Below are 22,174 nucleotides of genomic sequence, written 5' to 3'. Positions count from 1 at the left end.
GTATTCGCTTGTTGAAGCGACGCGAAGCGTTGAAATTACTTGATATAACATTCATTCATTCGTACACAATCATAGACCACACACATGTTCCCACCATATTTGTACATTTGCCGTTTCAGAATCTAAGTAATGTATTCTGGGTAATATTTTCAAAGGCGAACAGAAAACATTGTGATTGTTTAACAACGGGCTAAACAATGAAATTTCAACCAATGTCATGACGTTATTTTCATCTTTTGGTACGAGCAATGTAATTACCCGTGATAGTACTTTTCATTTTGAAACGGTGAATCGTTGTAGAAGATATGTTGTTGATTTGAAAATAATGTTTGAAAACTTTGATAAAATAGGGGAGGAATTTATAAAAAAAAAAAAAAATTGCAAATCACACTCATGCCTTACTTTCATTATGTCAAAACGTGATGCTTGATTAGTCTATTTGCTGATTCTATAATTGAGCCTGAAGTGTAAGAATATGTTCCCTTAGGAAGGAAACAAAATGTTCATTGCCAATCAAGAGCAAGATAAAAGATCAAATTGGTCCATGCTGAATGCATGTAATCTGTAATTTATTCAAACATTTGAATATCAATAATTCAATTCCAACAACAAATAATAAATACGCTTTATTTCATTTTTAACTTACCATGCTTTGCATAAGAAGCAACCTTTAGAACCAGTCTACAATTGGAAAAGGGAGACAACTTGTGTTTCTTTTCATGTGTAAGCCTTTGTAAGCATTTACGGAATAGTACTAGTGCTACTATGTGCTCATGGAAAATCATATCACATCGCCATACCTTTTATGCCTCATTGAAAATGAAAATCACAGTTGTACTGAATTTCACTTTTACCTTATCATACCGTCTTTTTTTAACAATTGACAAAGGCAAACAACTACTGTTAAAAGCGCATACTAGTAATTAAAAGAATCAAAAATAGATTATCAAGGCTATTGTTTATTGTCATATACTCTGTATTCACATTTCATAACAATAAATGATTTATGAGGGTCTAGATGGGGGGAAGTGTTTTTTTGGGTGGAAGGGGCTTCATTTCAGTTTTCTTTAACTTTTAATGCCATTTTTATATATTCTTTATACTTTTGCTCATTATTCTCTTTTCTTTATATTTTAGCACCTCTTTATTCTGTATTTTTTTGTCATATTCTCTCTATTCTTTTTTTACGTTTTGTCCATCATTATCTATACTGTAAACCCCCACCCATACACCCCCGTTTATTAGAAATTTTCGATTAATTTAAATAGCCGCGCATTAGCTACTTTTAAAAACTACGTATATATATAAATATATTTGACAATTTTACAGACTGTTTTTCAGAATTTGACAACATGTCGGCTGAGCACAAACTTATGATTAAGTTGATGAGAGGTTACGAGAAATCAATACGACCTGTGATGAACTCATCAGAAGCTGTGGATATCAAACTCGGACTTGCGCTTACCCAGATCTTAGATTTAGTAAGTACAACTCTGCTTACATCTCTGAAAATTAAAATAATGAGATGTGTTATTGATGCCAATGAGATAATCATCCATCAGAGAACAAAAGTACGTGAATGTAATCTGCTGACAATTTTATTCATAACTTCTAAATAACTTGTTTTATCTGATAAAATTTAAAAAAAAGGTGTGAAGAAATCAATTCAGGATATCTACCAAATTCGAGATTTAGTATATATCTGGATGTCCTTAAATAAGCATTCTTTATTTTTCAATGCACATTTTCTCTATTCTTTTTAAATTTTGCTCACTATTATCTATTCTTTATATTTTAGCACCCCATTAGTTTCTATAAGAATACACTCAGGATCTGCTTACCCTTCCGGAGCACCTGAGATCACCCATAGTTTTTAGTGGGGTTCGTGTTGTTTATTCTTTAGTTTTCTATGTTGTGTCATGTGTACTATTGTTTGTTTGTTTGTCTTTTTCATTTTTAGCCATGGCGTTGTCAGTTTATTTTAGATTTCTGAGTTTGACTGTCCCTTTGGTATCTTTTGTCCCTCTTTTAAAGCACTAAACAACTTTGGTACTGGCTGTTTCTACGCGATATATATGCCTAGACTTAATTACTTGTGATGACGGAATCCCGAGCATCATAGAGGATGTGCATTTTGCAACAATTGACATGCTTGGGCAGTTTCAAATATTTGAAATATATACTTTCAATAAGTTAAGATTATGAGGAAACAAAGTGTATTTGTCAAAAATATATCATTAGTCATGTTTACAGTCTGTTTTTTTTTAAATAAGTAGTTAAACATCAAAATGCCAGCTGTATTAAAAATAGTGCAAAGCTTTGACGTTTAGTACAGAAGTCGGTTGTAATAATTGAAAACTACGTCGAGCAACGTTACCATTACTAAACCGAACACTGTGCGTAACGTAACGTCTCTTTATTTTCTTGGCCTATTTTTAAAATTTTTGCCCTTTATACTGCTAATTTTGTCCATTATTCTCTAATCTGTAAACCAGACCCTATATATTCATTTCTTATAAATTTAATAAAAACTTTGATACTTAAGGTGGTACCTAACACTACAGCGAGATAACTCTGTAAAATCAGCTAAACGTTTTTATTACGTTGTGTTGATAAGGGAATATTAAGCTTCTCAATGATCAAAATTAGTGATTGTCAAACTGCTATATACATGTAACCAGTGTAATTTTTCTGATAAAACGGTTGGTTTAAATTTTTTTAATTTTATATATTTTTGTCAAGGGGTCAAAGTAAATACTTTGTAAAAATTTTGTGAAAATTAAACGAGCCAAATTAATTTTAGTGAAAGTGTTGGGTACCACCTTAAACATCATGACACAAAACACATTAAGTACTATGATTTTCATTTTCAATGAGACCAACATAAACCTAAAAATATGGAGATGTGGTATGATTTTCCATGAGACGACTGTTTAACATAGGCTTACACGACAAAAAAAACAAAAAAAACAGGAATATTACTAGAGGACACATGTTGGCTTTTGACGTTAGGTAAGGTTAACTTGTAACAGGTACAAAATGTATGAGAAGGGATAGATCATTTATGTTTGTGATCTTCGTCCGTCTTATTATGTCCGAGACCACAATTGTCGTCCCTTGATTTTCGTTGTACAAATATAGTTCCTAGTGGTGACAGTGGGTTACTTGCCATTAATTTTTTATACCCCTTCCACATTTATTTCTCCATGTTTAATGCCTCAACATCCCTGTTCTGCATTTTTATTTTTCACTCTATTCGGTCCTGCCTTTTTTTCTTAGTTCATCCTGACTTTTTTTTACATAAATGTTCATCCTTTTGTTTTTGCCAAGTTGCTCATCCTGCTTTTTTTTTTAACCGAAACTGTCCTGCCTTATTTTGTCAAATTTCATCATAGCCCCCTCCCCCCATAAAAGTCAAATGGTAGCTCCCTTACATATGATTAACAGAGCTGATATTCAAAATCCATGTTTCACTGAGAAAACAGCTTCTTCTTATGTTAAACAGTTTCTCAAAAGATTGGGTTCTACTGCTATCTTTATTTCTCAGCTATAGATTTAAGTTAGTATCATGTAACTTTTTATTTTCATCGCATTTATTTTATTAAGCACGAACACATCTTTTTAAACACGCCAACCTAGTTATCTCTCTTAGAATATTGTTTCATTTTTATTTGAAACTTTTCATAAGTATTCAAAGATCTTCAAAATATACGATGAAGTTGATCATTTAATTTTTAAAATTATAATAATTCCAGGATGAGAAAAATCAAGTATTGACGACTAATGTCTGGATGGAAGTGGTAAGTGATATTTAGAAGTACATCTTTGAACTTGCATGTATAATGTCAATGTAATATTTTATAAACTCCTAATAGATACCAGGGGCCGTGTCAACGAAGCTGTCCTAGGACTAAGACATGTCTTAGGATGGTCTTAGGACACGTATTAGTCTTAAGTCGGGTTAACGAAAGTCTCCTAAAATAAGATATGTCCTAAATTTGGTCCTAAAGTTAGGATATACAATTAGGTGTCTTAGGATAGTCCTAAAGGTTACATCGTCCTAAAACGTAATAAAAACAACAAATATGGCATAAACTCAATACTAAAAATACTAATACAATATTAAACTATCATTAGATAAAATTAATAAAAAAAATATTGTTTAATGTTTGTTTAAGATTTAATTGTATTGTATTAAATTATTTCGTGATGCCTTTTTTAAAGCCTAAACAATACTATCATCATAAGCAACATATTTTCAAATATGGGAAAAGGTTTACTCTTTTTTTACCTAATCCTGATTCGATACATGTAATGAAATCGAGTGGACCTAAGGACAAAACTAGTTTATGTACTAAAATTGCCGCACGAATATCACAAAGTTTTGTGACCGTTTACTTTTGTTTTCGTATTAAATTCATTTATATCTTTTATCATATTTAATAACGTATTTATGAGTATTCCGTAAAAACTTTAACTTTTTTTTTGCGTTAATTGTTTTCTATATAAGAGTCATCCTCCCTCTCTTACATATATGTTCTAAAATACAATTCAATCTATGTCATACAAATTTCTACATATATTCTCAATTAAATAAATGTGTTAGGATGGTCCTAGGACCATCGTAGTTAGGACTGTCCTAAGACAGCTTTGTTTTACATCCTAAGACATGTCTCAGACCATCCTAAATAATGTCCTAAGACCTATCTTAGGACATGTCCTAGGATACTTTCATTGACACGGCCCCAGGATTAAAATTATGTACACCAGACGCGCGTTTCGCCTATACAAGACGTGGCATCGGAACACTTATCAGGGACCCAAAGTTCAAAGAAGTGTTGTCAAATACAAGTAAGGTAATCTATTCCTAGAGTAGACAATCCATAGTATTTTAATGTCTCTTTTGTTTATTTGACTCTTCACGTTTTTTGGTATTCACAAATCCTATGGATTTAAATCATCTGGTTTGAGCGTCCCTAATCATGCTGATTGAGCCAGTTTTTGTAAAATCAATTTTCTCAATTAATTTATTGTTACTTATATCCTTCCAACCTCTAAAAAGATCGACAACATATTTATTTAAAGTAAATGGCAAACCATATCAGTTCAGGTATTAAACTTTTTGCTTCGAAATTTGTTTGAAAAGTTCATATTTTGGCAGTCTTCAGCAATATTTTCAAAATGGCGGACACTGTTGAAGGTTCATAACGACACGACATGCCGGTATTCATTTAGTTATAAATCAAAAAGTAATATTTCAAATATTTATCAAAGTGTGTCTTTTTGTACTTAAGAAATTTCTTTTTTCACATGTTCTTCAATATATTTATTAGAAACAGTCTCTCACACTAAAAAGAAAGATTTACATGCACCGACCATGCAGTTTAGAACATTGATAGCGTGGGGCGACATGGACGGTAAACGGACAGAAAGTCACAGGACAAAAAGTCACAGGACATAAAGTCACAAATTTGATAGGACAAAAAGTCACAGGACAAAAAGTCACAAATATTTTTTCAACAATTGTTGGAATATATAAGAGAAATATCTTGAAATATTTACTTTTTAATACATATACTTATATTAAAGTTAATGGAACTCATCATTTTACTTGAAAAATGAAGAGCTATTTTATTTTAATCATGCAAAGGACATATTTCTTGGCACCATGAAGCCATTTGAGTGCCAATCTTCTTTGACATTTTGTTTTCTTTACAATTATTTGATCATCTTTGATATTTCTTTGATAAATTTTGCTTACAAAGTTGGTTAATATACAATACATCAAGAAAAATACAAAAATATTTTAGTAAAAATAAGCATTTTTCAGTCAAAGAAAATAATCAGAAAAAATGAATTGTGACTTTTTGTCCTGTATCTGTATCTGTAATCGTAATTCTGCCAATCAAGGCACACCTCCATTCACACAGAGGAAAATGTCAATACGCAATATAACACAATACAACGCGCATCACTTCATATATTAAAATTTTCCGCCACCTCAAGAATTTATGTTACATACACAAAATAAAACATTAGAAAAAGCTTTGATAGAAATAAAACTAAAATGTTCTTTGAATACAAAAACAACTCATTCTGGGACCATGTGTGCCCGATATGTACTTGCAAGGCTAATCTTTCTAAACTACACTATAAGCAATTAGAAGTTAGATTTTCTACTGCCTTGCTTATCTATATTAGCTAATAAAGCATAGCGTTTGTTATGCATATTATAAAGCAACTGTCTACACAGGGGTTCCAAAATGTTACTGGTTTCCTCAAAAACAGCTCTGTTTGCATTAATGTCTACATAACAGAACGGATTGATGATTAGTTGGATAAGATCAATTGGAAACGAAGTTGCAACTTTGGCTAGGATCAGGCTTCCATTATCTAAGATCTTTGACAAAAGTGGTATTCTTGTCTCTTCTAACTTTTCACACAATAGAATAAAATGTTCCACCGTTTCATCCGCTTTACCACAGAGTTTACAAGTTGGACTTATAAAATTATTCTTTGAAAATGATGCCTTGTGGGTTTGTAGGATATAGTTCCCAGTTGAAATTTTAAGACGTACAGGAATTTTTCTGATGTCCTTTAGATTTGCATTAACTGATATAGCTAAAGGATGTACGGATCCAATATTATATTTATGGTCCATAAATTTAAGAGTCGAGTAACCTTTTGACTCATCAGTAATTTTAGATGTCCAATAGTCATGAATTTTGGATTTAATTAGCTTTTTCCATTGGAATTTTGATAACGGATTGGTTAAATAAGCATATAAGTCATTAATTTCATATTTTAAACATAATTGCTTGACTTCAATAAACCAGCTGTAACTATTATGGGATTTTATCTGTAACTGTCTTTCGGCTAGCCGCCATTCAATTGAATCACAATTCGCTCTAGATATGTTTCCAAAAAGATTGATAGCTTTGACGTGGATTTCAGCTTCTATAGGGAGTAAACCAGATAAAGTATAAACTGCAGAATCTGCTACGTTGGAATTTAAAGACAGAATTTGTTTGATCCATTTTTTATATTGAATAGATATATTATTTAGTATTTTTCCTTTAGGTAATAAAATTTCCAAACCATAAGTTAATATTGGCAGAATATATGTTCTTATCAATGCTATTGAAGTTTTACTATCTAGACCATTCTCTCCATGGAGGCCTGTACCCATTAAACTGTACATTGCTCTACGTGCTTTCTTTATATTTTCATTTACTATCGATTCAGCAGAATTTTTGTCAGATTTTTGAATTCCTATGTGTGAGGCGTTCGAAACAATTGGCATGTTTTTTCCATTTAACTTCCAAAATCCATCTTCAATTTCATAAAATTTGCGGCATGTTTTTACTGGAATAATAACGCTTTTTGTAGGCTGTAATAAATATCCTTCTCTTTTGCTAAAATCCAAAGCAATGTTAATCATGGTTTGTAATTCTAGAGGGTTGTTGGAGACAAGTGCTACATCGTCAGCACATGTAGGAGCACAACAATTTATGTTCCCTACTCTTCCATCAAGACCTGATGTACTTAAAATGTTAAGCAGAGGATTAATGTAGATTTTATATAAGTCAGCGCTGAATGCACCTCCTTGACGGACCCCTTGATCAATAGTGAACATCTCTTTTGACATTATATTATTCCATTTGATAAGAGAAGATGCATTTACATATAGATTATTTAGTAATAGTATGGATTGTTCCGTGAAGTCTATCTGGAACATACGACGGATCAAATTAGCATGTACCACAACATCGAAAGCTGACTTGCCATCTAATAAGGCTATGTAGACTGGAAGTTTAAGGTCTTTGCTTTCCCTTTCAAATTCTTCTATAAAAAGTTCACAAATCAGTGGAGACGTGCCCTCAGTGAATCCTTTTTGAAGTGGGTTTTGTGAAATTATAATTTTTGGATTTTCTCTTTCTTTCAATATTTTTTCTATAATTTTTGAGTATGTTGGAGTTATAGTAATTCCTCTATAATTTTTGGCATTTTTTACATCCCCTTTATTTTTGAACACAGGAAATAAAGTTCCGATTTTCAGTAAATCCGGTATGTAGCAGAATTTAAAGCAGATATTCAACAGATGTTGTAAATGTTGTAATAAAGATTCGCTTCCATGGATAAAATGTTCAGCTGTTAAACCATAAAAATCCTCAGCTTTGTTTGTATTGAGTTTTGAGACAGCTCTTTTTATCTCTTCAGTAGAAATTTCCTGATGAATATATGTATCTTTACATTTGTTAATAATATGGGTAGCTTCTTTTTCAATTGAATTTAGATAAATAGTGTCAAAAGAGTTATTGTTGGACTTTTTTGCTAGGTCACCAAAATGTTTATTCCAGCCCTTCATTACATTTTCGGGAGATTGGAAAATTTCTTCATCAACAGTTAGTTCCTCAATAAAGCGTGAAAGTCTACCTCTTTGTTTTTTTATAAGGCTGTAGAAAAGTGCCGGATCGTTATACCCTGCATCAATGATTTTCTGCCGTTCTTGTATTCTCTGTAGTGCAGTTTCTATTCTGCATTGTTTACGAAGAGAGGAAGTTGTGATTTTCTTCTGAATAGTAAGAGGATGGTTGGGGTCAGGTGGACGACCATTTTGTTTCCACTGAAAGAATGCTATTTTTTTCTCTGATATTGCTTGAGAAATATTTTCAGTCATAATTTGTAATTTCTTCTTCCGTATCTTTTTTTTTAGGGAGCAACAGCCAAAGTAGCTTTAGTCAGAGTATGGTTGAGAGTCTGAAAAGCTTGATCCAGTTCATTAGGGTTCATTGGATCGACTTTTAATAGAGCTATGCCTTCTTCAACTAGAATTTTATATCTATCTCTATCTATATTGTTCCATTTGACCTTATGGTGGGTAGTCACCTGTATTTGACTTACGGAATTAATGCAGGGAAATTCATATTTGAGTTGTAGTAGAATTGGAAGATGATCCGAGACGTTTGAAATAATGTCAGGTTTTTCAATATTTATTATGAAGTCTTTAAATTTCTCTTGGTAAAGTATATAATCAATTGCAGAAGATGATATGCCACTGGTATGTGTATAGGTAATTCCAACTTCTGTAGTAGACAAGTTATGGTCTGACATGAAATCAAGTATATAATTTTTTCTATTAGAGTTATTTTCTTTAAAAATATTTTCATTAAAATCTCCACCAATAATTATCTGGTGAGTGGTTTTATAAACCTCCATGATCTCATGTAATTGGTCAATACATTCATAAAGTTCATTTAGATGGTTATCGGACGATTTGCAAGGAAGATAAATAGAAATAAATAAAAGTTTCTGATTTCCAGACAACTCAATACACTGTATTCTCTCATTTCCAATTGGTAAAGTTGTAACAAGTTTGTCAAGATTCTTTTTCCACAATATAGCTACACCTCCATAGCCACGAGGCATATGAAGAGGTTGAATAGGATCATTAGAATCAACTGCTTTACCCGTTCCAGTAAAATCACTATGTAGTTCCTGTAATAGATTTAGTTGGCAGTCATATAGCCAGTGTTCTTGGAGAAGAAATATATCAATTTTGCTTTCTAACTCTTTAAATAGTGGACCACATGTCAATATGTTTTTGCAGTTAAAATCTAAAATCCTCAGAGTAGAGTTGCTACGTACATCTTTATCTTTATTTACACAATGTACATTTATACAGTCATTTTTAAAATCTAAAACATCGTATTCAATAATTCCATCACTGCTTGTATTCATTTGTTCAGTAAGTAACGTGTCGAAGTTTATGACAACATTTTGTGCCTTTCGAATTGGAACAGTTCCTTGTATAAAAAATCCTGCTCAGATTTGTCTTGTGAATAATATAGGGGTTGACCTATTCTTGAACCGTGAAGCATTGGAGAAGTTTTATCTTTCACTTCTGGAGTGTTCCTTTTAGAGGAAGACGAAGAATTATGAAATCTTGCAGTAGATGTTTTTTCTCTACAATTTGCCTCTGTATTACTAGCAGAATTTGCAGAAAGTTGAGTCGGAGTAAGTGAGATTAAATTAGAAAAACAAACATGATTTTCTGCAGAATGCCGATTATGAGAATGATGAAAGGTTTCTGGGGGGACGTTGTGGTAAGTCCCACCATTGCCCCACCAGTTACCTTGGGTATAATAATCTGGAGTACTTGTTTCCGGGTAGTAACTCTTGTGGATATTGTCCTGATAATTATTCCAGTTGTGAGAGTGTGGATAGCACGAATCATGACTATCAGTAGGGACGTTGTGGTAAGTCCCACCATTGCCCCACTGATAATGTGATGTACTATTATAATTAGTGGCTGGAATGTTGTAATCTCTGGAATAGTGATTGTTGTATGGGTAGCTCGGAAAATGTGGATTTGCATAGACAATGTTGTGTTGGACGGAACTAGTTGGAGCACTATTGCGATAATTTGCATATTCAACGTTGTGTTGGACGGAGCTAGTTGGAGCACTATTGCCATGTGTAGATTACTCTTGTAGAGGACTATCTGTATCCAAGGATTGGAGAAGACTAAGTTCCCGATCAACTTTTTTAGGACGTACTCGGTTACTCTTTCATGTATACCTCTGATGAGATCTTCAGCTGGCTGTTTTTGTTTATGGTTGTCAGTTGTCTTACTATCCATGTGGGCTTGATTCTTCACAGAGTTATCTAAACATTGATTTAGGGTTTTAAGAGATTGTTCTAGTTCTAGGTTTCTACTTTCTGCTTTGAATAGTCTATCTAAGATACTTGACTTGTCATTTGATTTGTCATTTAATATAGCTTCTTTAATCTTTAATTGTTCTTCTTTTTTCTTAAACTTTTGCTCTAGAAGTTTAAAGTCTTTGGCCGAAATTTCTTTACCCTGATCTTTTTTACTTGTTTCTTTTGAATTTGTAACATGATGATTGTGAGGCATAGGAATATCCGGAATGGAAAGATTGGCAGTTTTAGGTACTGCAGACGTGTTGGTACATGCTAATTCAATGTTGTTGTGATTACTCTTAGCTACATTGCTATTAGATTCAATAGATTTGCATGTGGTTTGAACAACAGTTTCTAGATCTGAAAAGGATGTTGATAAGTCTTTAGTATTGAGATTGGGTAACTGTGTGTTGAGACAATCCGAATGGTTTGAAGATTTTGTAGATAATGGATGTCCATCTTGAGATTGATCAGTAATGTCCTGTACCAAGATAGAATTTGTAGAGGTATGGAGTTTGTAAACTGTTTCTAATGTATTTGAACTGGACCTCTGATCTAACAAGCCAACACAAGTGTAACAGGAATTTGTATTGGTATCAAGACAGCTGTTATGACATACTAAATTGCACTCTGGACAGATATTTTCTGTATCATTTAGGGCTTCATCACATACAGAGCATTGTATAAGGTTCTCCTCTATAAGTATGGCTCTTGCACTAGTAATATGTCTTACTTCTGACTGGATGCTATTTCCATATGTTTGTAGATGTGTTTCAGGACTAGTAGTACAAGTTATATGGGATTGGTGGTACTTTAACACAGAAGGGACGTTGTGGTAAGTCCCACCATTGCCCTTCTGTGTGTCAAGTATATTTACCTTTGTACTGTCACAACCTTTACATTGATATGTTTTATCATTCTTTTCGATGGAGGAAATATCTTCTACAGACAACTTGTCACATTTATAATGAACCCAGTGATTGTTATGACACAATACTGCCCTAGATTTGCAGTTCCTATTGCACTTAATACAACGTTCCTCATTTGAACTTTTTGTAGATTTGTTCTCAGGTAAGCCAGGATTCGGTGTTGCTGATTTTTTAAGACAATCTAGTGCCTCAATTAGTTTTGATGCTAGGTTTTTATTCAGGAGGTCAGGTTTATATTTGCACCATTGATTTGCGTATTAGACATGATCTTGTGTATGTGTTCAATATCTCTATAGAACAATTTGTCCACATTTTTCCCATTGATTAGTAAGTTGCATTTTGTTAGGTATGCATTGATTGTGTAACTATCAGTTGGATTGTCAAAAATATGGTAGGTATATTGAACATTATTTCCTCCTTTGTCTGTTGCTATGGTTTTGCGGTAATCATGAAACTTGAAAGAAGGATCGTTAAAATATTGCTCCAGAGCATATATGAACAGTTCAAAAGATATGGTGTCCATTTTGATAGTAACGCCACCGCCAGTATAGACATACTCTATTACAGATCTTTTAGTACTTTCAAGCTTTTTCTTCAGTGATTTTTCTATATTGAGAGTGTAGTTATTGTTGTAACTATTTTGAGCAAGTGCATGTACACTAACCAAGTTGGTTTTCTGTATGTTATCAACTTTATACGGTTGGATATTCATCATGAAAATTCTAAATACTTATGATGTAAATGGTAAGAAAGTTGCAATATTCAATATAAATATTATATGTCCATCAAAATATTTATTGCGATTACTGTAAGGACGTTGTGGTAAGCCCCACCATCGCCTTATACAGTTTTATAATAAAAGTGGAATATAAATTTGTTGTATATTAAAATTTAAAAGAACTAAATTATCTATAATAATAATATTTTTTTATTTTCTTTTACCAACAGTCCAATTTAATTCTGTGAGCTAATTTACGAAGCCATACTCTAGCTAACGCACTTTTTGGATGAATGCCATCAAGGTATAAGTTAAAATTGTACAAGTCTCTACCATGCCTGTGTGTGTTTTTCGAGTTACAGGAAATTGGATGATATATGTCGGCTGAGAAGCTTGGAGATCTTGACGAGTGATCGTTGTTTAAGGCTCTTATCTGGTCATTTACAACTAGAATTTGCTTTATTAATGTATTGTCGTCTGCTTTAAATCTGTTGGGATCAGGGTGATCATGAAGACGGTTCCAAATGTATATAGAAAATATAGGGATTTCTAGAAATGTGATTTTACATCCAGGATATTCAGCTAGAAGGGTTGCAAATTCTTTTAAATTGTTTATAAGTTGTGATGCTGCTTCCTCAGGGTTATGTTTTAATGTGACAATCTTATCACAACGACTATAATCTGTGAAGTCGCATGTACCTAGCCACACGTACAGGGAAATATTATCGAGATGTCCAATTTTAGACGCTAAGTTGTCTTTTAGCCAAATAAGACCGCTTGTTGAAGTTTGACCTGACTTAAACCACCATTTGATATCTATCTCGGGAGACAGTTTACATTCACTTTGTAAATATCTTGCTTTGCTGTCGGACAACACAACTGGTACAAGTCTAGACGGACCAATAGGCGGATTGAAAGTTTTTTTGAGATATTTTTCTAGCTTATGTTCAGTCATTTGTGTTTCAATTCAGTACAATATTTGCCAGGTACTAATGTTCTTCCGTATACCCTAGTAGACAGTTGCTTTTCCTTATAATTTTAAAATCTTAATAAATAATGACAGCTGGAAGCACTAGTGAAGAAGCAGAGTCATGTATTAACTTTATTAATGCAAAAAGTTTAGGTCTATTTGTTTTAGTAAATATATATTTATTTTTATTTATTAATGGATAAGATGTATATAAGAATAATAACTGCTAGTATATAAGTCTTTAGTAGATAATAGATATGATAAAAAGGTTATACAAGGGTGTTAAATGTTTAGTGAGAAGATCACACTAGGTCAGACAATAATTTAATTTATCTGAACTTAAGACTATATTTAAATTATATATAATTATGTATGTACTCCTGAAGTGAAATTTAATTGGCAAATAAGATGATAAATATGAAGGAAAACTATACAAGGGTGTTAAGTGTTTAGTCAAAAAATCCCACTTGAACAGACAATAAACTAATTTCTCTGAACTTGAGACTGTATTTAAAATATATGAATTTGTATGTACTCCTGAAATAAAATTAATTCAATTGGCAAATAACATAATAACTATGGGGATATAAAAATAATAAAAAAAAAAAAAATCAAACGCACGTGGCCAGTGAAAAAAAAATGTAAAATCGGTCAAGTGCACTTAAAATAATACAATTTTAAAGGAAATATACGTAGGATAATATGTAATATAAGCAAATGGAATGAACTTATTACTTATTAAGTAATTTTAAGGGCACACATGGCTGCAGTATTAACTTTTGTAAAAGCCCGCCATTTTGAATGATTGGCGCGTCAGGTAAAATTTGTTTTTGTTGTTGGAAAAATTGGAAATGTGATCAATTAATTGCAATTTTCTTTTTAAGTAAGTGATAAATATGTATTGTATGCGTATTCCTGCACTTTCAGCCCAATAAGATGTTCAGGTACTCTGTAAAAGGTAAAAATTGTCGCACGATATAAAAACACATCCACCACCTTCAATGCACAAGTTCCATCTGTGAATTTTTGTCCGTGACTTTTTGTCTGTGACTTTTTGTCCGTGACTTTTTGTCTGTGACTTTTTGTCCTGTGACTTTCTGTCCTACATTCGACATGGACATATATATTTTTGAAGATTTGTACGATGAAAATCGTAAAATTGTTAGATGCATGTCTTTTCAATAATTGTCTTACCTTAATGCAGCATATATTTAAACACTATTTCCCTCTGTGAAAGTGGATACATGCTATTTGTTTTGATAAAATTTCGAAGTTACATATAACAAAATGGCGACCAAATAATTTCAAACGTAGAGGATGTTCGACACTTAGTTTACACATGCACATAATTCAATAAAATTTAACTGTTTGTATTGCAATTAAATATGACACGTTATTGTAACTCGTATGATAATTAAGGATAAAGCAAGATTGTGGAGATATTAATTAAGTCATCAACGTGATCAAACAAAACAAACATGGCAACGTGACCTAATCACGATGTAAATATTGACAAGACTTAATATATATATTAGTATTATACGATTGTTTATGAAATCATTTTATGACAATATTTTATATCAACGAAAGGAAACCACGGATGGGTTGAAACAAAGATGCAATATCTATATATATATATATATTTTGAAATTATTACTTGGGTAACCAGTACATTTTACATAACCATAATTAAACCAGTCACATACAGAGTTATCGAACCTAATTATGACTGGAATAGTTGCATATGGTAACTCTAGAAGAAAAAAAAAACTTAGAACGCATACATTTACAAGTAATTTAGTGTTAATTTATGAAATGCATGAAGGTTGTGAAACACTTGTGAAGATATATATCATGAGGTCACACATAAACAATTTGACTGTAGTATACATGTAACGTACAGTTGGTAATGACTGGTGTCTAATGTATTAACTTATTTATATAGGTTATAGAAAGACAAATCAACTGTCATATACATATTACGCTATTTGCGTTTCAATCTTTGAAAGATATATTAATCATTTTCATTTTACATAATCTTTTCAAATTTAAAAATATTACGATATATAAATATATATAGTTTATTAATTTTGTTTCATTTGCTCTTTTCGGAATATAAATTAAAAACAGTGTTACTATCCAAAAAAAATTATTTAGACTGTTCATTTACTCCTGTGACCTGTCCTGTATATTTTTCTTCGCTCCCTTTATTGGGGAAAAAGGGTTGTTTGGTAGTCCCTAGATACCCATCTAAAGGGGAAGGTTGATAATTCTTGATTTTGAAAATCAATCACTCGAGAAGAATATAGATCTGCTACAAAATCTTGTGAATAGCGTTTGCATGGGTTTTTTTTTACTAAATGTTTGTTCTAAATGCCGAATCAGAAATGCATCAATTCTCAACAATCAAATGTTTGCAAACTGCTCTATACATATTGGTATAGAAATTAATAATGTTTATGTCTGTCACAGGAGTGGTACGACCAGAAACTCAAATGGTCATCACAGGACTTTGAAGGGATGAAAAGCATCCGGTTGCCATGTGACAGGCTATGGCTCCCGGATGTTGTTTTGTATAACAGGTAAAATAATGTAATTTTGAAACTTTAACTTAAAATATTTATGATACAGTAAGCAATCGACACAAACAACCAAAAGAAATTATTTTCATTTTACATGTATCATGGAAGTAGAATGGGTGTATTTAGAATTATTTGAATGGCACTTCGCCTAAAGTTTATTGTTTATACTGCGAAATCTTTGTACAACTTCTATTAATAACCTATTTGAAGACTTTTATCCTTTGTTAGTCTTGTATTATTTTAATTTTAGTTTCTTGTGTACAATTTGGAAATTAGTATGTCGTTCATTATCACTGCACTAGTATATATTTGTTTAGGGGCCAGCTGAAGGACGCCTCCGGGTGCGTGAATTTCTTGCTACATTGAAGACCTCTTGGTGACCTTCTGCTGTTGTTTTTTTCTATGGTCGGGTTGTTGTCTCTTTGGCACATTCCCCATTTACCTTCTCAATTTTATTTTAGTATATTTTGCCTAATTATGCACTTAAACTACATGTATACGTAAATCTAATGACTTTAGCATTATATTTGTACGACTATCTTGGACAACCTACTGCAAGATGAAGGTTACTCTTCCAAAGACACTAACGAACCATACAAATTGAACTAGGATATTTGATAAACGCTATTATTTCAGTTTTCGTATTGCCAGCTTCCTGATTTTAAGTATGGCGCATCTCAGTTGATAGGCTTTGCCGATATGATAGTATAGAGCATATATGCATATGTTTTTGCCTTTGCCAAACATTATCCGTGTTAACCCAAAAGAACTGATGTCATCTTGTGTACTAATTTAAGGAATTGTAAAAAATCTATTATGCCGAAACTTTATCTACTTATAAATTACAATATTTCAGTGTTGACGATTATACATCCGGATACATGCCTAGCCTAGCAATGGTTTTCGATTCCAGTCGAGTTTTCTGGGGACCAGTTGTGAGGTTTCGAAGTTCGTGTAAAATAGATATAACATATTTTCCATTCGATGATCAAATGTGTAAATTAAAACTAGGATCTTGGGCGTATCACGGTCTACAGGTACAGTTACTTTATGTTATTCATACCCTTTTCAAGTTGTATCAAAATCATTTAATAATAAAATTATATATGTCGTCTAAAACCCCGATAATGGTACATACTTTTAAAACGCCTTTTTCTAGATGGGCACATATGCGCATTTCATTTCAGGTAGGGGGTAATCATAGCCCTCAAAAAATTTCCTCAACTCCTCTGTTCATATCGTACGTAAACTTGGATATGTATGATTGCTCGTTTCGAAGCTGAAGAATTTTCACATATGTGGTTGAATTTTCAGGCTACGATGTGAGATTCAATTTTCCGTAAATAAGCACACCGATGCGGCTTTCCGAGTTAAAAAAAATCCCTTTTTTTCACACAATCAGGTCTTTGAAATTTAGTTTTCTGCATACATCAAATTAACCCCTAGGTTTTACAAATTTATTCTATCGTCCTCTACTTTCCAAATAAGCACAGTTGGTTAAGCCCAGTCACTTGTTAAACACATGGACATGTCCGTTATCACCACAGAGTTTTTTTTTACGCACAATTTTTGTGTTCCCCAATTTGAGCTGCATTAGGGATATTGACCCAGATGATGTGCGATGGTTTGACGCTAAATGTATTTGATCACAATGAAGTGCGATGGCGGCATTGTGTAGCTATTTTATGGGTAGCCATGCCGAAGTTTGTTGGTGATATCGCTTAAAAATGTTTTACATGTTCGTGTGTCCATGTACAGTCAATTTATTTGTTAGATGCATTTATTTTTTCAATAAGTCATCGAAAGTATAAAGCGTTTAATTGACTTCAGTCGTCATAAAAAGTCATTGTATTTTCAGTCATAACTATAACGTTATAGTTTACTTTATTCTTAAATATTTTTCATCGTTTCCACCTTTCCCACCGAAAATTTCTCCCCAATAGTGAAAAAAACTGTTCTCGGCAAACGATTGGTCTAAATCTAATTTAAATGTAAATAGGCTTGGACACATATAAGCCAACGTTCGTTCAACCGTTCAGAATGATATGACTATGGACACTATATGTAAGTTAATTTTCAATTAAAACCTGTTCTATTTTAACGAATGAAAATTGTGGTGCATGTAGTGTATGTTTGAAATGCAATTGCTACTTGATAAATCGGAACGAAAGAGGGGCGAAAGATTCCAGACGGAGAGTCAAACTCATAAAATAAACTGACAACGCCATTTTCTAAAAGAAAAAAGACAAACAGACAAATAATAGTACACAAAACACAACATAAAAAACTAAAGACTAAGCAACACGTACCCCACAAAAAACTGGGGTTGATCTCAGGTGCTCCGGAAGGGTAAGCAGATCCTGCGCCACATGAGGCACCCGTCGCGTTCTTACAAACAGGTTAAATAGTCTAATTGGCTAGGTCACATTAGTGAAAAGGGAAGAAGATTATAGTTACGACATAGGAGACATATCCGATATCGTTTGTGAAACGGTTATTCCATAACAGTCAAGCAACTCGTGATGGCGTCCGTAAAATGTACGAAGGGATGATGTCAACTTCTCAATTTGGAACTCTAGATTTTATAGTCTCGTTGTGAGCAGCAACCCTCTATCAAGGATCATTATAGGTAGTACAAGCCCGGTAATATCGTATCAACTGGGAGATATATACTCCGTATGCAGGCGATGATGGAATGTTGCTACATACGAAAAGATTGTTCTCAATTGGGAAGCAAAATTTATCTCTTTTGTCGTAAAGGTTTGTTTCAACCGACCCTAATTGTCAATTTCTAGATGTTAGTCAAGATATGAGGCAGACTGAACTGTATCTATTGTATCCTTTATCTCTAGTTCGATGGAATAGATGTATTCAACATAGTCACTAAATTTTGAATTATTTTGTGAAAGAACATCATCTAATATATGGCGTAGAGTCAAAGGATATTGCTAACATCTTATCTTTCTTCCTAAGAAGTTCCTGTATGAAGTCAGCCTGATAATGATAAAGAAACAAATCGGCAAGAAGAGGGACAAAATCGATTACCATTGGAATGCCGATAGTCTGTTAAAAACACGTCATCCAAACATAACAAAAGATGTTGTCAGTCAAAAATCAAGCATCTTAATAATGTCAGTTTCGGAAAATGTTTTGTTTGAATCAGAGTGATATTTACAAAGTAGGATTAATCCCTTTATAAGACAAGATACTTGTATCTACGTTGGCCATTAATTTTTATGAAACAAAGCATTACCAACTCTTTCAATTTATATTTAGTTTGGGAAGGGGAATACTTGTGTAAAGTGTCGAAAAGTCAAATGTTTTAATACTATTGCAAGATGTAAGAGTCTTAGATTGTATATTCTCTAAAAAAAACAATTTCCACATCTGATTCACGCCATCTCTAGAATAGGCTGTTTCACAATAACTTTGAAGCCCAGTTTTGATTGCTGATAAAATAGATATTACTAATGTAGAAAAAAACGTTTCGTGTTGCACGTGAGCAATATACCGTTGTTTGTAATGACACTTATGTAGTTTAGGTATCCAATACATTTCTTCATCTTAGGTTGAAATTCCAAAGGAACATAGAACAGACCTATGATTATCCAGGAAATCCTCTTTGGTAAGTGTCGTTGGGATATATGTTGAGTGTCAAAGTGAGTTATCAATACCTAATTCATTAATCAAGCAAATTATGTAATGAGATTTACACACAAAAACGATGGTGCTTTGGGCTTTATCTGCGGGGACAACAACTAACAGAAAAACACACCCGTCTGTTGTAAATACAACATGAGATATTGTAACAATAGATTACGATAAACACACTATTTTTCTAAGTGTTATATTAACATGGCGAAGTAATTGTTCAATTTTAGGTAAATGTTTTTAACAGATCTGACACCATAGACGTATCTAACCTAGTAGATAACGGCGAATGGGAACTTATACACGTACGAGTGGAGCGTAACGTCATATATTATAATTGCTGTGAGGAGCCTTTTCCTGATGTAACATTTTACGTCCATCTTCGACGAAGAGTAAAATATTACTTCATGAATATCATCATTCCATGTATCATTCTATCGTTTCTGTGTATCTCTGGATTTTTACTACCACCCGAGAGTGGAGAGAAGATAACCCTGGGTCTGTCTGTGTTACTTACCATAACTGTTTTTATGCTAATGGTTGCAGATAAAATGCCTTCTACGTCAGAATCTATATCAGTGATCAGTAAGTATATTTTTTTCCCCGCGATAGTTCATTTACCGTGTTCGATTTCATTTTACACAAAAACGTCACGTGATAACGTCAGAAATTTATTCAGTTGTTTGGTCAGTTCAACATCGTCTACTTGAAAACATTTCATTTGCATGACGTTATTTTAAGACAGGTTTGCATGCTTCCATCAAGAAGTGAAAGTCAAACAAGAAAACCTCATCGATTTTCTTTAGATGTAAATTTAATTAAACAAAACATTTGCTTAAATAGCCTATTTATAAATGATCTCTCTCTCTCTCTATATATATATATATAAGTAGATGCATGTGCATAGAAAAAATGTCACACAATGGACGACTGTTCAACCTTAATATTGAAACAACAACTTTCCGGAACTTTCCAATTTGATAATATCGGTGTACTTGTAACCTTTCAAGTCAATCATTATGCCAAAAACATTACTTGTGAATGCTGATCAAGAATGCTCTAATCATTTAGTCCCTGCATCAGTTAATTTTGGAGGTAATATTCTTACAAGTACATGTTGTTTGACAATACTTTTAAAAGCAAATGGTACCACAAAAGTTAACTAATATTACCATAGTAATTTAATAAAATGACAGCGACAAAGCTAAAACAAAAGTTATATATTCGATTTTAAAGAATTTTAGTTAGAAACTGACAGTTATCATGGTTATTGACCTGTAAGAATTGGGTTTGGAATCCAACAAAGAACGAAAGACAAAAAAAGAATGAACATACTAATGATATCCCGAACAATAATGCCCATAAATTCTTAAGTGGTATTGGCTATCATTACACATACAAAACAAAATCAAAACGTACAAATCGTAGGAATCGTTATAAAATTGATTTAACTCAAATAAAATATGTTTAAACTCGAACTGGCGGTCAAAATTGTGGGAAACACGACCAGAAAGATAATGAGTTACTCATAGCCGTACATCAGATTTTCATAAATAACAGGTTACCGAATCATGCATGTTATTAACCGGAATAACATGACTGACAGGAATTTACTGAAATTTCTAAAAATACGAAACTAAGTTACGGAACTAATAATTGTAATGTATTTTGATGAATTTCAGGCATTTATCTGATGGTTGTTTTATCCATGAGTTGTATGTCTGTATTGTCATCGGTTTGGATCTTATGTATACATCATCAACGAGGAAAACCCAAAAGAGTTCCGGCATGGTTACAATGTCTAGTGTTTCGATTTCTAGCGAAACTATTTTGCATACGTATTTCAAAATGCAGTCCGAAAGCTAAATCGAAAATTTTCAATGTGTCTTCAAAATCTCGGGTTTCTATGGAAGAGACCGATAATGTCCGAAAGAATCATTTACATTTCGAACTGATGGAATTATCCAACAATGTTGAATCACATCAGACGGAAAATACACGTTTCCGAACTGGCATGATCGATAGGGACGATAACTCTAATCATCGTACTGAACGGAAGGAAAGCATTAAGCGTTTAATCGACCGAGATGAGTGGTGTAAACGTTTAATAGATATTTTAGAAATAAAACAGTCTGAAGATGACGACGACGAGGAATGCTATCGTGAATGGAGGGATGTTGCCTTTGTTTTGGATAGGTTATTTTTTATTCTGTTTTTGATATTGACGTCTTTATCAACATTGTGTATTCTTGCAATGAATCCTGGCGATCATTTCATATTTTAAAATCATGCAATGTGTTCTTCAACAGATATCCGTACACACAAATACAGTTCTTGACTCAAACATGTATCTTTAAGTTATTATATATAAACATATATTTACATCAATTTAGTTATTAATAAGGAGTAAAAGTACTATACCTGATGAGAAGGGAAAACTATGAAAGGGATATTTAAATTTATAAGTCGATAACAAACTGGCAATGGCATAGCAAACGAAAAACGACGTGAAGACACTAGTATACAAAATACAACATAACAACTAAAGACTGAGCAACAAGAACCCCACACAAAAACCGCAGATGATATCAGGTGCTCCGTTAGGGAAAATATATCCTGC

General features: G+C 32.8%; 1 protein-coding gene across 1 annotated transcript; it reads left to right on the top strand.

Annotated features, from left to right (window-relative positions):
• The first annotated feature begins 1,345 nt into the window (after positions 1–1,345).
• LOC139494940 (neuronal acetylcholine receptor subunit alpha-10-like) lies at positions 1,346–21,897 on the top strand. The gene is made up of 6 exons (XM_071283067.1): positions 1,346–1,481; positions 3,756–3,800; positions 15,794–15,903; positions 16,760–16,940; positions 19,785–20,139; positions 21,237–21,897. Exons 1-6 carry the CDS (start codon positions 1,353–1,355, stop codon positions 21,836–21,838), a joined length of 1,422 nt encoding a protein of 473 aa, XP_071139168.1. The 5' UTR covers positions 1,346–1,352; the 3' UTR covers positions 21,839–21,897.
• The last annotated feature ends 277 nt before the right edge of the window (positions 21,898–22,174 follow it).

The sequence above is a fragment of the Mytilus edulis genome, chromosome 11, assembly GCF_963676685.1.
Source record: "Mytilus edulis chromosome 11, xbMytEdul2.2, whole genome shotgun sequence".
In the NCBI taxonomy this organism is placed as follows: Eukaryota; Metazoa; Mollusca; class Bivalvia; order Mytilida; family Mytilidae; genus Mytilus; species Mytilus edulis.
Note: the sequence above shows the minus strand (reverse complement) of the source record. Positions and strands in the feature narration are given on the sequence as shown.

Bases quoted from the DNA above. Each gene is read 5' to 3' on its own strand.
- LOC139494940 (XM_071283067.1), top strand. From the start codon at position 1,353: ATGTCGGCTGAGCACAAACTTATGATTAAGTTGATGAGAGGTTACGAG. The intron at 1,482-3,755 runs GTAAGTACAACT...TAATAATTCCAG, and splicing joins TTACCCAGATCTTAGATTTA to GATGAGAAAAATCAAGTATT. The intron at 15,904-16,759 runs GTAAAATAATGT...ACAATATTTCAG, and splicing joins GATGTTGTTTTGTATAACAG to TGTTGACGATTATACATCCG.